Source organism: Centropristis striata, chromosome 6 (assembly GCF_030273125.1).
Source record: "Centropristis striata isolate RG_2023a ecotype Rhode Island chromosome 6, C.striata_1.0, whole genome shotgun sequence".
NCBI classification, from domain to species: Eukaryota; Metazoa; Chordata; class Actinopteri; order Perciformes; family Serranidae; genus Centropristis; species Centropristis striata.
Genome location: NC_081522.1, coordinates 15,388,071 through 15,403,228, shown reverse-complemented (window position 1 = coordinate 15,403,228; position 15,158 = coordinate 15,388,071). Strand labels below are relative to the sequence as shown.

Sequence of the window (15,158 nt, the reverse complement as noted above, 5' to 3'; positions counted from 1 at the left end):
TTCTCTCCCTCCTTTTTTTCTCTCCAAGAACTACAACCGCCCGTGCGTCTGGTGCGTGACTACGTCACACGTTGATGCACATCGCCGTTCTGCATGGAGTTTATCAAGCAACACAGATTCATTCGTAATTTTCTAAGTTTGTAAGTATTTAATCCATAACGTGTTTATTCAGCGTAATTTACATATAACCAAATGTGTGTGTGTTCGTTTAGCTCAAGTATATGTTCTGTTATAAAGGCAATCGTTGTTAAACGTTGTTGAAGCCAGCTAGCCAGCTAGCAAGCTGACTTTACATTTCGACGATAAGGTATACATGTTGTTACAATGTTAACCTACTAGTTTGTATATGTCAACAAACTGAGGGGTGTGCTGCTCTATATTGCCACGTTATAGAACCTAGATTATTAAGTATTACGTTAAGTCGACACTGGAACCATCTCCAACAACATCTAGCGTGTTATCTAACGTTACTTACGTTAGCTCGGTGATAGCTAAGTGTCGTTCCTACTCATGCGATTTTATTAAATTATTAATATCAGTTTTCCATCGACATAGATAAGGGGGTGAATAAGTTGGACAACACCCTACCAACAGTGTGGTCAGAGATGTCCGGACGGGTGTGCGCCAGCATCCTTCAAAGAGCTTCAAGCTACAAATTAACACTTTATTCTGCTGCCCCGATCCAGGTTTGTACCCCAGTCGATGTCCTCCCACATTATTACATTTTTATTTTCAGCTTTATTTAACTTTACGGTATATCATATGTTGTAATCACTCTTTTGTTTTGTTTTTCAGTACACCCACTTTGTAGCATTTCCCTCTCAAAGTGGGCGGCACCTATCAACTCGGCAGGATCTTGACTTCCAGCTCAGCCAGGTCCAAATCAACAGTATTCTGCGATCTAATGAGCAGGTAATGGATGAACTGTGTCTAAAAAAAGGCACTATCTAAAAGACAACTACGGTCTGCAAAGACATAGCTTAGCTTATTTTTCATTTCAGTGACATATATCAGTATTACATATTGAATACCTGTGCAGTAGTGAATGCATCTGTGTTACAGACTGTGAGTGTGCCAGAGTTTGATGGCAGGGGACTCAGTGCTGTCAGAAAGTTTGAGAGCAACCAGCTGGCTGCTAACACACCAAATGAGGACCGTCGCAGTGCAGCCACCTGCTTACAGGTATATATTTTCTCCCTTTTGTCTGTAATACAATCCATCTCCCTTCTTTTATCTCTGAAAAACTTAATGGAATTTTCTCATCCTCTCCAGTCAAAGGGCATGCTCTTTGGAGTGTTTGACGGGCACGGGGGCTGGGCATGTGCCCAGGCTGTCAGTGAGCGTCTGCTGTACTACACTGCAGTTGCTATGATGACAAAGCAGAGCCTGGAGGAGCTTGAGAAATGCATGGAACATGGCAGAGCTGTTCCCCCCATCTTGCAGTGGTACAAACACCATACAGACTTCAACTATCGGGAATCTGCTACCCTGTACATCGAACACCTCAGAGTTTTCTGGCAGGAATTACTGGACAGTGAGGAACATGGCGAAGGCTTGAGGTAACGACAGAGACGTGCATTTCTAGCAAACTTGTATAGGGGTAAATCAATGAGTTGTGTTTGTTAAATTCTATTATATATATTTGTTTCAAAGAAAATATTTCCTCTTATTTGTCTGTTTTTCTTTACCTTCATTTTGTATTTAGCTATTGTGAATTAGCTAATAAAAATAACAAGAAACATTTGGTGGTCCATGTAATCAAAAGTTACAGAGGGTCAAAAGTGATTAGTCTGTTGGGTACACCATGTTCGTAGAGATGTACATTTTACAGAACTTGTTTTCTCAATAATGTAATGATGCTAACACTATATACAGTATATCTGCATGTTATCAAAATATACTGATGATGTATGTGCACAGGCATGTATGTACTTCAGATCAGCACTTATTTTTCATTTATCTATATACTTATCTATATATTTCCCCCGCCTCCTTTTTTAGTCCTGTGGATGCTCTGGATCTTTCTTTTAAACGGCTTGATGCTGACATCTCCCTGGAGGCTCAAGTTCCTCTTTCCAATGACCTAATGAAAAGCACAGCCATTCAGGTACTGACACAAACTTTTGTTTGGTACTCCAATGTTTTCAAGGTCATAAAATGTCAATACATGTGATGCAACATCATCTGTACAGGTTGCGTTTGCCGGCTGCACTGCCTGTGTGGCACATGTTGGCATAGAAGGGATTCATGTGGCGAATTCCGGTGACTGCCGAGCAGTATTGGGAGTGCTGGAGGAGGACGGTTCCTGGAGCGCTTTGCCCCTTTCCGAGGACCATAACTCCCAGAACCAGGCCGAGGTTGAGCGGATCAAGGCCCAGCACCCAACTTCAGAGAGAGACACAGTGGTCACAGATGACAGACTGCTCGGGGTGAGATTTCTTGATGGCTTAACACTTATCAGGCATTGTACAATGAATTGACTGTTGAATTAGAGAATAACTCAGAATTTTTTGTCATGTTGTCAGGTTCTGATGCCCTTGCGTGCATTTGGTGATGTACGATTCAAATGGAGCCACGAGTTGCAGCAGAGCATTTTAGCAAGCCTGGAATCCGGAGCCGACCTGGAGTCTCTCAACCTTTACCAGTACACTCCACCTAACTACCTAACGCCACCGTATCTGGATGTGGCACCTGACATAATCTATCACAAGCTGAGGCCTCAGGACCGCTTCCTGATCCTCGGCACTGATGGGTTGTGGGATGAACTAGGGAACGAGGAGGCTGTACGACTGGTTGGAGAACACCTGAGTGGGATTCACCTACAGGTTCGTGTGTCGAATCAAAGTTCTCTCATTCGCAGCACATAACTTAACACTCTGAACCCTACAAACCACCAGCGGGTTTGAAAAGCACATTTTCTTTACAAAATCTAATTTATAAAATCACACAATTTATCATAGCCAGAAACTATAAAAACAGAATGTTCAATTACCCTGAAAATCACCCTATATTTCTGACGGTCCTTGAACACATCATGTGTAAAAAAAAACAGTCAGGAAAAGTAACCAAATCTAAACTTAAAATAATTATATTTTCGCAGAATCACATTATTCTACATCTCTCATTTCAATTTCTGCTTAACCAGATCCTGTAAAAAACAAGGATTTCTGCACTTGGGGTTTAGAGGATTAAACCTTTTTTTTTGTTTTTTATCCTATAAACTGTAAAAACAAATTCTGTCTGTTCCTTCTGTCTAGGCTCCTGTTACTCCATCTGAGAGGCAGATGAAATTGGGTCGGATACATGAACTCTTGTTGAAACGCCGGTCGCGTGCCTCCCCTGCTTTAGACACCAACGCTGCTACACACCTACTTAGACATGCTCTTGGCACTGGAGATTATGGAGAACTGTGCCAGGAGAGACTGGCCTCTATGCTCGCTCTGCCAGAGGACCTAGCAAGAATGTACAGGGACGATATCACAGCTACTGTGGTGTATCTGAACTCTGATCTGGCCAGACCTCAACAAAGCTAATTTTTTTACAATTCAAGATGGAAAAAAAATCAGTTCATTTCATAGTCCTCAAGGATGTCATTTTCTGGATATTTTTTGGACAAATGGGACAATCATCATTACAGCCTGTTACATACATATGTTTATAAATGTTTTTTAATGTAACAGCAGTTTCCAGTGTTGTATTATGTACAAGACATAGGTTACAGGTTCATAGCATTTATCAGGTCAATATACAGATTTTGTGGAGAAAAGCATTTCATTCATCATTGTATTCATGACATGGACGTATTAAAGACGTCACCTGAGTTGCATGTCAAGTGTAAATGTTGGTAGTAATTACAGCGACACTCACTTTGTTCCCTGTCTGGTTGTTTGTTTGCTTTCCTTGCACAGTTTGCATCAGACAATACAGTTGTGAAGATTTTTTCTGTTTTCATTGCTGTTTACTTCACTTACATGTAAGCTGTGAAGTATAGTTTTAACGTTGTGTAAATGTTCTGTCTTCAGTGTTGTTAGATGTATCTAAGTTGACTCTCCACTCCATGGATAAAAGGGGCAGATGCTTTATAATAAACAACTGAGAAATTATTTTTGCTTGTGTGTTTTTTAACCACAGAGATATTTGGATTGAAAAGTGAATTAAATTCAATACAGAGGCCAACTTCCATTCTGCAAAATGTAGAATTTGACATGACATCTGAAGCTGTGTGGGAAACAGTGTATTCTAAATAAGCTGTGCTAACATATTCGAGTGTCACTTGAGCTCATCTGATCCTCCAGTGTTATGTAAACACTCCAACTCTCAGAGAAAGGTGCATCCTCCACTGGCCAAAAGGTGAGGGAGGAGTGTATAAACACACACCTGCATATGTGACTGCCTGAGGTCACCTCTAGCTTCTTTGTTTTTTCACAAACCTTTACCTGATAAAATCAAACTGCACAGTTAGCATCATTAGGAGCGAAGCTGAGCACAGCACAGCGTGATTCGTGTAGCCACAGGCAGCTAATGGAATAAACACTGATTGTACTGAGCCTGGAAGATGATACATTAATTATACTGACTGAAGAACTCTGAAGTTGGGTTCGTAAATGCCACAGACTTGGCAGGCTGCCACTGGAACAAAGCAGCAGATCCAGTCCAGTGACGGTGGAAGAAAGATCAGTCAGGTTTCCACACTGAAGGAGATGACGGGGAACAGCAGGAGTTTTAGGGGGCTGTTTTTACTGTGCCAAGTCCAGGTGAGTGTTAGAAGTTGCAATAAGTTTTGTCTTCAGTCACCAGTTTTTGTTGTGACTGGCTTAGAACAACTTGTACATTCTTGCTGAACTTTAATGCTTAGCCCACATGTGTATAATTTCATATTTAAAACGTTTTGTTTGTCATGAGATAAAGTTTGTCATTTTTTAATTAAGTTCTTGTTTAAATTTGTTGCTAGAAGTTTGTATTGTTTGTATTGAACTGCTTTTGAAAAGTGCAGTATAAACATTTTATAATTATTTAATACTCAAACAAGAAACATTTAACTGTTACAATAGGGATATTTCAATTTAATGATATTTGAATATTGTTTGTTCTTCAGTGTCTAGCCTTTCTGGCTGCAGCAGAAATTCAGCCATGCTGTTTGAACAACAGAATCAACTGCTCTGATAATGAAAAACAAAGAAGCCAAAATCCAGAGGTACATTTTGAGGAAATCTTGTTTTATTAAACTTAGCATATTAATTTGATTGCAATTATAGTTCTGACCTATATATCTGATGTTGAGTTCTGATTCAAACAGAAAAACCTCGAGCAGCTGCCAACTATTGAGTTTCTACACGTGTCTGGCAGTTTGAAACGCATAAAGAGGGAGTGGGTTATTCCAGCAATTAACTTTCCAGAAAATGACCGGGGTCCTTATCCCAAATTAATGGTGAAGGTAGGTTTTCAATATATTTTCACTAAATTAATTTGCTTTGACCAAAGCCGCCTTGACTGAAATATCTATATTATTGTGTTTTAGATCAAGTCAAGCAATCAGGAAAAGGTGGCGATAACCTACAGAATCACTGGACCAGGGGCTGATCAGGACCCTGAGGGGCTTTTTATTGTTGATCGGCGATCTGGGGTGATGTATGTGACACAGCCACTGGACAGGGAGAATACGGCCAAATACACTGTAAGCTTAAAAAAAACTCTCTGGACAATCAATTCATCCTTATGCACAGATACTGCAATATGAAGATACATGGTGTGTTTTACAGCTGTGGGCCCATGCATTTAATGAAGGCATTAAGGCTGAGGAGCCCATGGAGCTTATTATAAACATCATTGACCAGAATGACAACGCTCCAAAATTCACTCAGAACCCTTTCTATGGCAGAGTGAGGGAAGACGCTGACATCGGTGAGAGAAAGATTCAGCTAACTTTACTTACTAAAATGTGAATTTTGAATTCTATCGATTGCCATTGTGTTCATGTCTTGAACAGGCAACTCCGTCATGAAGGTAACAGCAGTGGACAAAGATGACCCAGAGACAAACAATGCTATAGTAAGGTATAGGATTAAGACTCAGATGCCCAAAGAAGACACATTTGCAATAAACCCAGTGAGTGGAGTGATCAGTGTGAAGGCTGGCGGACTGGACAGAGAGGTAATATAATCACTTCTCTTTCCGACACTTTTTCATTCCACATTTCCACTAAAACTCACTCTTTTGTGTCAGACTCACCCAGAGTACAAGCTGACCATTGAAGCTGCTGATATGGAGGGAGATGGGCTAACAACCACCGGCACTGCTATCATTAGTGTTACTGACAGCAATGATAATGCTCCACAATTCACTGTCACGTCTGTAAGTTAAATAGCCCAAACGGTTCATAATATTGTTCAAATGTGTTTAATATTTAACTGCATCTTGTATATTTGTATGTTTTTCTCAGATGTCCACATCAGTACCTGAGAATGAGGCTGGAGTGGAGGTAATAAGACTAAAGGTCACTGACGAGGATGAGCTTGGATCTCCAAATGCTAACACTAGATACTCAATAATCAAAGGCAATGAGAGGGGGGACTTCAATATTTACACAGGCTCCAGTAAAATGGAGGGAATTCTCAAAACAGCTAAGGTAAGAGAACATCTGTCCATTTTTGTATTGATAAGTCTTCTTATTTTATTCAACATGCTGCATACTTCATCCATATTTTCCTTGCTCTCCATCCTTTCCAAGGAGTTGGATTTTGAGAGCCTTCCTGTCTTTACTCTACTGGTGGAAGTTACAAATGAGGTGCCATTTACTGGACCGGTCTCAACTTCAACAGCCACGGTCACGGTTACAGTTGTGGACAAGAACGAGCCTCCTGTTTTCAGTCCAGAAGAGATTCATGTAAGCATCCCAGAGGATGCGAGAACAGAGAGTTCAGTGGCCGACCTCAGAGCGAATGATGCAGACACATCCAAGAAACAGAGTGTAAGGTAATAACACAAATGTGGCCTCAGTATGTGTGTAGTCTGTATGCATGTAAACTATTCTGTTTTAGTTCTGATCAGCTTTTGTCTCTTGCTTTTCCCCCAGATATAAGCTACATAATGACACTGCCAGGTGGCTGATGATTGATAAAAACTCTGGATTAGTCACAATTAAAAGCAGCATGGACAGAGAATCACAGTTTGTCAAAGATGGCAAATACACAGTTCTAGTCTTGGCTTACGACAATGGTAAATGTATACTCTTATCGTTACTGTTACAACCTTCTTTCCAATTTGCCAAACACTAACTCCTCTCTTCACCTCTCATTATTTTAGATACTGCCCCAGCTACAGGGACAGGTACTCTGCTTGTGAGTTTATTAGATGTGAATGACCATCTTCCTGTGATCAAGCAGAGGAAAGCCAGTGTGTGCAATAGTGACCCTTTTCCTGTCCTGCTGGATATAATGGACATGGACGGACCTGGTCATGCTGGACCGTTTACTGTGGAGCTTCAAGGAGAGCACGGGATCAACTGGATTATTAGCATGAATTCCACAAGTAACAGCTTATTAACAGTATTCAGTGACAAAATGTAGAAGTTGTCAGTTAAAAAAAACGTTTTAACTACTAAAAGCCATACAGTACATTGACAAATATTTCCTCAAAACTCAAACCAAGCTCTCCTCAAGTGTTAACTCATAACACATATTTTCCTCTCTTGCAGGCAACATGGCCACCCTGGCTCCCAAACGCGAATTGTCACCCGGGGACTACAATGTGCTGATGCGTATCTATGATGTTGGCATGATGTACCAAGACAGCTCACTGATAGTAGAAGTGTGCCAATGTCAAGGGGCTGTTTCTACTTGCTCAATCCCACATTCTGCACCTCGTCTGCACAGTTCTTCTCTCGCAACCTCAGTTCTGGGAGTAATTTTTGGCCTTCTGTGTATGTAGCACGTCTTTTTTTTCTCCCAATGTCCTACATCTGTTTTTCTTCATTAGTTTAGTTGCTAAGATTTTTTTCTGTTGACCACAGTACTGCTCTTGCTGCTGCTGCTGTTGCTGAGAAGGAGGAGGAGATCAGAGAAGGATGTCCCTCTACTCGAAGAAGTCCCCAGAGACCATATCTACTGCTACGATGAGGAGGGTGGAGGTGAAGAGGACCAGGTAGGAGCAGGAGGTTTTAATGCAAGCAGAGTAGACAGAAGAAAAACTGGATATCAACAGAAACAAAGCAACACACACAGCCAGTAAAGGGATGGATGTTGGCTGAAGGGGACCAGGAAGTTGAGTGATCCAATACGGAATAACCAAGTGTGGAGTAACAGGAGATCAGTGTTACAATATGAGGCAGAGAATACAGGGGAAAGAGAGAGTAAATCAGGTGAAATCATAAAACACACTGCAGACATACTGTGGTATAGATTACATTACACTACCACCTCCTGAGAAACTTAAACCCTGACTCGCGATAAAGTAACAAGCAAATATTCTTGAGGCAGCTCCATTATTTTTATGAATGAATAGTTTCTGTGGGATATTAGATTAAGGATTAAAGTGTCTTTCCTTTTTTCTTCTTTCCTTAGGAGTATGACCTGAGCCAGCTCCACAGAGGACTTGATAACCGTCCTGAAGTCTTCTCCACTGATGTGTTTCCTACTGTCCAGAGCCGCCCATGCTACCGCCTACAACTCCAAGAAAATGAAGAGATTGTGAAATTCATTGAGGATGTGAGTGAAGTCGAACTTTATATAAGAATATCTTATATCTGATATATAGTATTCTTAACATGCAATATTTACTGTGTTTGTAAGTGCTGTAACTCAGTATGTAATATGTTTCCTTGGTTTCCCTTTCAGAACCTGGATGCTGCAGACAGTGACCCCACAGCTCCTCCTTACGACTGTCTGTTGGTATTTGATTATGAGGGCGTTGGCTCAGATGCAGATTCACTCAGTTCAGTCAACTCCTCAGACTCAGATGAGGAGCAGGACTTTCACAGCCTGGCCCTCTGGGGCCCACGTTTCAGCAGGTTGGCTGACCTCTACACAGGTCAGATAGATGAAGACGATGACACAGAAACACTGCCAGGAAAAACAGAATGGGTCTGACATGTCCCTATGTATTTTTAGATCTGCCCAAGGTACCAGGAATGCGGTGTTTTTGTGCTGCCTTCTGTGGCTTTTGGCTAAGATGGGCGATGCTCATGATCTGGTTATTTGTCATTAGCTCTCCTGGCTTGCTCATTGAGCTTACGTGTTGCTGGAATCTGCAGGTAAGCTATGACAGTATGTGTCTTGAGGTTAAATAGTGAAGATGCCATGTTAGGTATATTGTTTCACTTATTTCATGCTAAAACAACATTGCACAAATAAAAGTAAACATAATTTATTCTGCAATGTCCAACAGCTTTAATAACAAGTACTATTTCAATTCTAATTTATGGATATCCTAGGACTATTCAAGTCAATGTATCAGTAGATAGTAATTAAAGAAGTGAGTTTGAACAGCATTGAGTTCATGGTTACAGGGTGCATCAAGCTCCACTTTGGCTATTTTGTATTTTTATTTTATTATGAGTAAGTGGTAGATATTTTTTATGTAAACTTCTTCTCTTATTATTTATTTATTTTAGTTTGTCTATGTATCTGTACTATTACTGCTGCAGCAACCAAATGCTTTAAATAAATCAGACAATAAGAGAGCTCAGGCTACAGGAAATCCATATCATATCCTGTTTTTTCTTCTTTCAAAATTTGTGTTTGTATTATATATTTACTTTTTACCCTTATCTTTAATGTAATGTACCTTGTTTTAACATGTTTTAAGTTAAAATGGTACTGTACTGTTTTTATATGTAAACATTGTAGTTAATTTTATAATTACATAAAACAATTTGTGTTCTGGTTCTTGTGCTGTTTGAATGGAAAGGCTAAGCTTCCTTTGTAATGTAATGAAGAGTGACTTCAGACTGCCAGGTGGCTGAATGTTATTTGTAAAGTAAGCTAAAAGCACTATGGACAGAGACAGCAAATATACAGTCCTAGTTTTGATAAATGTTAAAATGTATTATCTTGGTCTCATCTATCAACATCACATCTCACAGTATCCGTTGCCTTAAAGGCACCTATGTTTTGTTTTGTTTTTTAAATGGACTGAACAATAAATCCATCTTGAATCAGAGGTGGATTTGCTCAGTGTCAATAACTCTTCACACTCAGATGACCTCTTTCAGCTGCATCCTCTGGCTTTTTTCCCCGGCATTCTTTGTAGTCTGAATTTGTTCTTGATTTTGCACTAGCTTGTAACTGAACTCTATGGGTAAATAATGACATTAATAAACTAAATAAACCATGTCCCAAACTTTCTAAACATCAAATGTTCCACTCGTGATTGTCTCCATGATGTCATATTATTATTATTTTAATTAAAACAAAAGTAAACATTGTTTATTCTGATGATAATGAGCAACAGCTTTGGACACTAATGGCACTGAAATTCTAAGTCATGGCTTATTCAAAGCTGCTTCACATAAATGTAAAAGTGGACACTATTTGAAGTGAAGGAGTTAGGTAGTGTGTGTATAGCAGGCGGCTTACTCCATGGGCAGGCCTGCGGTGGAGCACGTAGTTTAAATAGTAGTAGTAGTTTAAATTTTGCTTCACAATTTAAGCTTTGTAGCAATCATAAGGGGACCCAGGAGCAGAAGTGAGGCCAAGTATCTGCCCCTATTTTTGCAACAGTCTGTCGAAGAGTGAGTGGAGAGCTGGGGTTCTTATACTGCAGCTGATGATTAAATGAGAGACAGCTGTTCTTACTTAAGTAAAAGTACTCATTCCACACTGCAGAATTACTCCATTACAAGTAAAAGTCCCGCATTCAAAACTTACTTCAGTAAAAGTAGAAAAGTATCAAACATCAAAATGTACTTAAAGTATCAACAGTACACATTAACAGTACTTGTAATGCAGAATGGCCCCACTCAGATTGTTTTATATATTCCAAATATATTATTGGATTATTATTATAAGCATTTATGTTATCAGAGTTTTACTGTCGTCAAGGCAGGGCTAAATTTAACTATGTATACCCCTATGTGGTTTTATTAATAAACATGCATAATCATTTTAAATTCATTGTATTATTGCATGTTGAATCTGGACCTGAAAAGTAACTGAAGCTGGAAGATAAATATAGTGGAGTAAAAAGTAAAAATGTAAAATGTAGTGGAGTAGAAGTAGAAGTATAAAATGACATAAATATTCAAGCAAAGTACAAGTACTGGTATTAGTACTAGTATTATGTACAGTACTTGAGTAAATGTACTTAGTTACATTCCACCACTTCAGGCAGGTGAGTGGAGGGTGGATCACAGAGCGAGAAGGAGGCCACACCTGCATCAATATACACAAACAGAGACGGGAGAAGAGAGACACACAAGGGAGGGGAAAACACCAGAGGACACTGGGAGACTGAGGCTTAAAGACCATGATACAGTTGTGTTTAATATAAACTAGTATGTAATTTGGTTCTTGTACTTTAAGGTTAGGGTGTGATGAGTGTTTTGTTTATATATGAGGGTGGATAATCGAGTTCGGACACAAAGTCTCTAAAATGAAACCACTCCTCTGATGTCACAGTAACCTTTGCCCACAAGCCGATAAGCGATATAGTCATCATGACCAATGATTTCCCTGAATCACGTCCTCAAGAGTGGACTTTAACCATTCATTATCATCCAACTCAAGTGAACTTTGACCCGCTGGACCTGCTGCTAAACTGAGGAACAGTGACAAACAATGTGTTAAATGTTTCTTATTTTGGCTAGATTACATTTTCTGTTGATATGAGGGCCTGCGGATAAGAGAGTGAAAGCTTTACAACATTTGGGGAAGGTAAGCAGCCACATAGACTGAAATCAAGTGTCAAATCTGATTAAAATGTGTGTGTGTGTGTGTGTGTGTGTGTGTTTGTCTCTGTGTGTGTTTCACAGATTCTTTTTCAATATTGTTTGTGTTTACCTACAAGTTACTTCTTTTCTCCACTACAGATGACGCAGAACATGTTCCAGGAGGGGCTGTACCAGGTGTTTTTTAAGTCTCCCCCCCGCCCACCTGCCGAGGTTACCGATCATGTGGAATTAATCAATAGCAGGATTCATCGTTGGTTTGGGACTGTGGTTAATACCAGACTTTTAGTCACTGGGGTGAGATGTCACCACTGGTTTATATATTTTCTATTAAGCTTTTAAACTGTCTCCTTGCTTCATACCATGTATTTCCCCGCAGGTGGTGCAAGTCCTCAGTGCCTTAGCTTGCATATTCGCCACAGTCACCCATGCATGTGTAAGCTACAACTGCTCTGTCTCCATGACAACACCAGTGTGGTCAAGCCTATCTGTGAGTGCCCATCTGCTTCAACTGACATGCATTTTAGACACACACACACACACACACACACACACACACACACACACACACACACACACACACACACACACACACACACACAGAATAAAAGTCAGATACTGTGTCCTAACTGTTGCTGTTGTTGTTGTTGCAGTATGTGGCTGCTGGGTTTCTGGCGATGGAGGTTCAGAGGAAAGCTAATAAATTAAAGGTGAATACTTTGTGTTATATATCCAAATGAGAATTTTTTGTGTGTGTCTTACGTTATCAGCCGCCTTGCTAAATTTTGTGTTATTCATGAACAGATCATCACGCTGATGGGTCTGAATCTCTTTAGTCTACTGTTTGGCTTCTCTGCTCTCCTGGCCAACAGCCTAAGTTCTACACACCCTGTAGCACTCAACACAAGCCAACAGGTAATTCATATGTTACTGTGTGATGATCTTTGTCTGTTTTTTCAAGAAATCCACAAATATCCCTGGACAACATATTTCTGACCATTATGAAAAGCTTATACTACTACTTCTACTTTTATATACTGTATGTTTAGAATGCTTTCTAAGTTGTGAGTGAACTGTCCTACTCTCTCTTCTTCTCACTAGCGTGTCGGTTCGTATGTTGCAAAGGGGAGCTCAATAGCATTTTCTGTACAGTGTTTTCTGGCCTCCCTCTACATACTTTTCCTGTCGTTGAGGGGCCTGCGTCGCTACAGTCCATCCCTTACTCAGGCCTACAGCCGCGTCTCACAGGTAAATACAGCAGAAAGGATGTACAGTACAGAGAGACTGGCTGATTGTTAGCTTTGGTCATTTCCAGTTCAATGCAATACTTTTCTCTGGAATAGAGTTCATCACTGTCAGCTGATTTGCTGTTAATATGACAGATGATGACATGTTTTGTGGGAAGTTTTTCTTGTGGTACATTTCCAGTGAAATAAATCAGAGTTACCAAATTTAAAAAGAATTACAGAACACATTTTCAGTCCAGATTATCATATTTAGTGGGGTCTGAATGTTTTTTTTTTTGCTCTTTCCTCTTTCCAAAGGATCAACATGAAACCAATGGGCCTCTACTGGAACAAGAGGAATACAATCTGTGAAACTCAAAGACCTGAAAAGACACATGCTTGCACAGCATTTTTATAGACTCAGTTACTGTTGTTGATCATTGTCTGTATGGTTGGTATGAACACTTTGTACAATGCTGATTGAGGAAACTGTATGAGATATTGTGAAATGCCCTGACAGTATCACTTCTCCTTTGGGATTCCTAAAAAAAACAAAAAAAATTTCCCAAACAAAATGCAACAGCAAAGTTAACACCTAATTAAATTAAAATAAACAAACAATGTGCATGTGTTCACAAATGAGCAATCTCATTATCTAACATTGTGATGTTTTCTAATTTTCATCATTATCACATATGCTCTTTAGTCAACACCAGATGGCAGCATTGTCAGTGATTTGTCATGTTCCACAGTCTGAGCCCTAAATCAAATCCCTCTGTTTGATGTAAGAATAGATGATGAAAATGTTTCACATCAGTTGCCAAATCTAAAAATCACAGAGTCTGCTGACTGCACAACAAAGATTATGCGCAGCTCAGGGCAGTGAGTGACATACTGTATATTGATTTTTAAAAATGGCCGCACACTAAGCTGCAGTGATTTAACCACCAGGGTTTTGACCACATAATTCACTGCTTTGATCTAATGATTTCATGTAAATAAATGTTCTGTTTTAGTAAGCTTGCACTGATCTCTTCAATTCTCAGACTGATTTTAATTTTCACATTCACAACAAAATCTCACCCTAAATGGTAAATGGACTGCACTTTTATAGCGCTTTTATCCAAAGCGCTATATACTGCGCTGATTCACCAGTTCATACGCACATTTATATTGGTGGCACACTTGTGCCACCTGCCACCATTTGGAATTAATTCACACACCGATGAACACAGCATCGGGAGAATTTGGGGTTCAGTATCTTGCCCAAGGATACTTCGACATGTAGGCTGCCATGGTCTGGGATCGAACCACCGGCCTTCCAATCAACGGGCAACCACTCTACCAACCGAGCCACATGTGCAATTATTTACTCATGCCAGTGTCAGAATGAAAAAGGACAAACAAAAACAGCACCCTAAACTTAATGTTACCTAAAGCCATGTCTCAACCCCCAAATTTTCCTTAAATGACTTTGACAAAATGTCATAAAGTTGCAAAAAATCTCCTTACTTTTATGCCTTAAAAACTCAAACTTGTCCTCACAAACATATATGTCCAAGAGTACACAGAGTACAGACAGAAGGGTGTGGTGTGTTTGAGTATTAACATGATGGAGGATTTCATTAAGGATATAAAGCAAGGTCACACACCACTCCAATAGCAGGCACACAGGCACACACACATTCACACAAACAGACTTGTTCGAGTGAAAAAAAATCACAGAGGAGCTAGTTTCTCACGGCATGTCTGGCTAACAACTTCCAGCTGTTGCCTGGTTGAGAGAGCTGCTATGGGAACACACCGAGTACAAAGAGAAACATGGGATTCATTAGTAAATGGACACAGAAGGAGAATAAAAGAAAGCAGGAGGACGAGGTTGGGTGTCCTCACACACTCTGACAACTGAGTCCTCTGATACAAACCACTTTTCTGTGTGGGAAAGTATCAGAACCTTTGTTTGTGTGTGTTTGTAGTCTGTTGTTTCATTATATGAGCATACATGTTCAGTTGTACAAACAATCCATTTGTTCAGATGTCTGCATCTCCTG

The 15,158-nt window shown here is 39.9% G+C and overlaps 3 protein-coding genes across 4 annotated transcripts; all 3 read left to right on the top strand.

The window, feature by feature from the left end:
* Positions 1–28: 28 nt before the first annotated feature.
* pdp2 (putative pyruvate dehydrogenase phosphatase isoenzyme 2) lies at positions 29–4,103 on the top strand. Of its 2 annotated transcripts, none has more exons than XM_059335740.1 (9): positions 29–140; positions 556–686; positions 796–912; positions 1,063–1,182; positions 1,273–1,559; positions 2,002–2,107; positions 2,193–2,429; positions 2,526–2,825; positions 3,258–4,103. In XM_059335740.1, exons 2-9 carry the CDS (start codon positions 606–608, stop codon positions 3,531–3,533), a joined length of 1,524 nt encoding a protein of 507 aa, XP_059191723.1. In that variant the 5' UTR covers positions 29–140; positions 556–605; the 3' UTR covers positions 3,534–4,103. The 2 variants fall into 2 exon arrangements, with proteins under 2 accessions (XP_059191723.1, XP_059191725.1); XM_059335742.1 differs by lacking the exon at positions 29–140 and adding an exon at positions 272–307.
* Positions 4,104–4,604: 501 nt separating this feature from the next.
* Positions 4,605–9,130, top strand: LOC131973014 (B-cadherin-like). Its single transcript, XM_059334851.1, has 15 exons — positions 4,605–4,754; positions 5,096–5,194; positions 5,297–5,434; positions 5,519–5,674; positions 5,760–5,901; positions 5,987–6,150; positions 6,223–6,351; positions 6,440–6,625; positions 6,728–6,972; positions 7,073–7,215; positions 7,303–7,527; positions 7,694–7,918; positions 8,009–8,139; positions 8,559–8,702; positions 8,832–9,130. Exons 1-15 carry the CDS (start codon positions 4,605–4,607, stop codon positions 9,081–9,083), a joined length of 2,529 nt encoding a protein of 842 aa, XP_059190834.1. The 3' UTR covers positions 9,084–9,130.
* A 2,542-nt stretch (positions 9,131–11,672) lies between these two features.
* Positions 11,673–14,092, top strand: si:dkey-30c15.13 (uncharacterized protein LOC558731 homolog). Its single transcript, XM_059335867.1, has 7 exons — positions 11,673–11,867; positions 12,023–12,178; positions 12,261–12,371; positions 12,535–12,591; positions 12,686–12,796; positions 12,983–13,129; positions 13,426–14,092. Exons 2-7 carry the CDS (start codon positions 12,023–12,025, stop codon positions 13,477–13,479), a joined length of 636 nt encoding a protein of 211 aa, XP_059191850.1. The 5' UTR covers positions 11,673–11,867; the 3' UTR covers positions 13,480–14,092.
* The last annotated feature ends 1,066 nt before the right edge of the window (positions 14,093–15,158 follow it).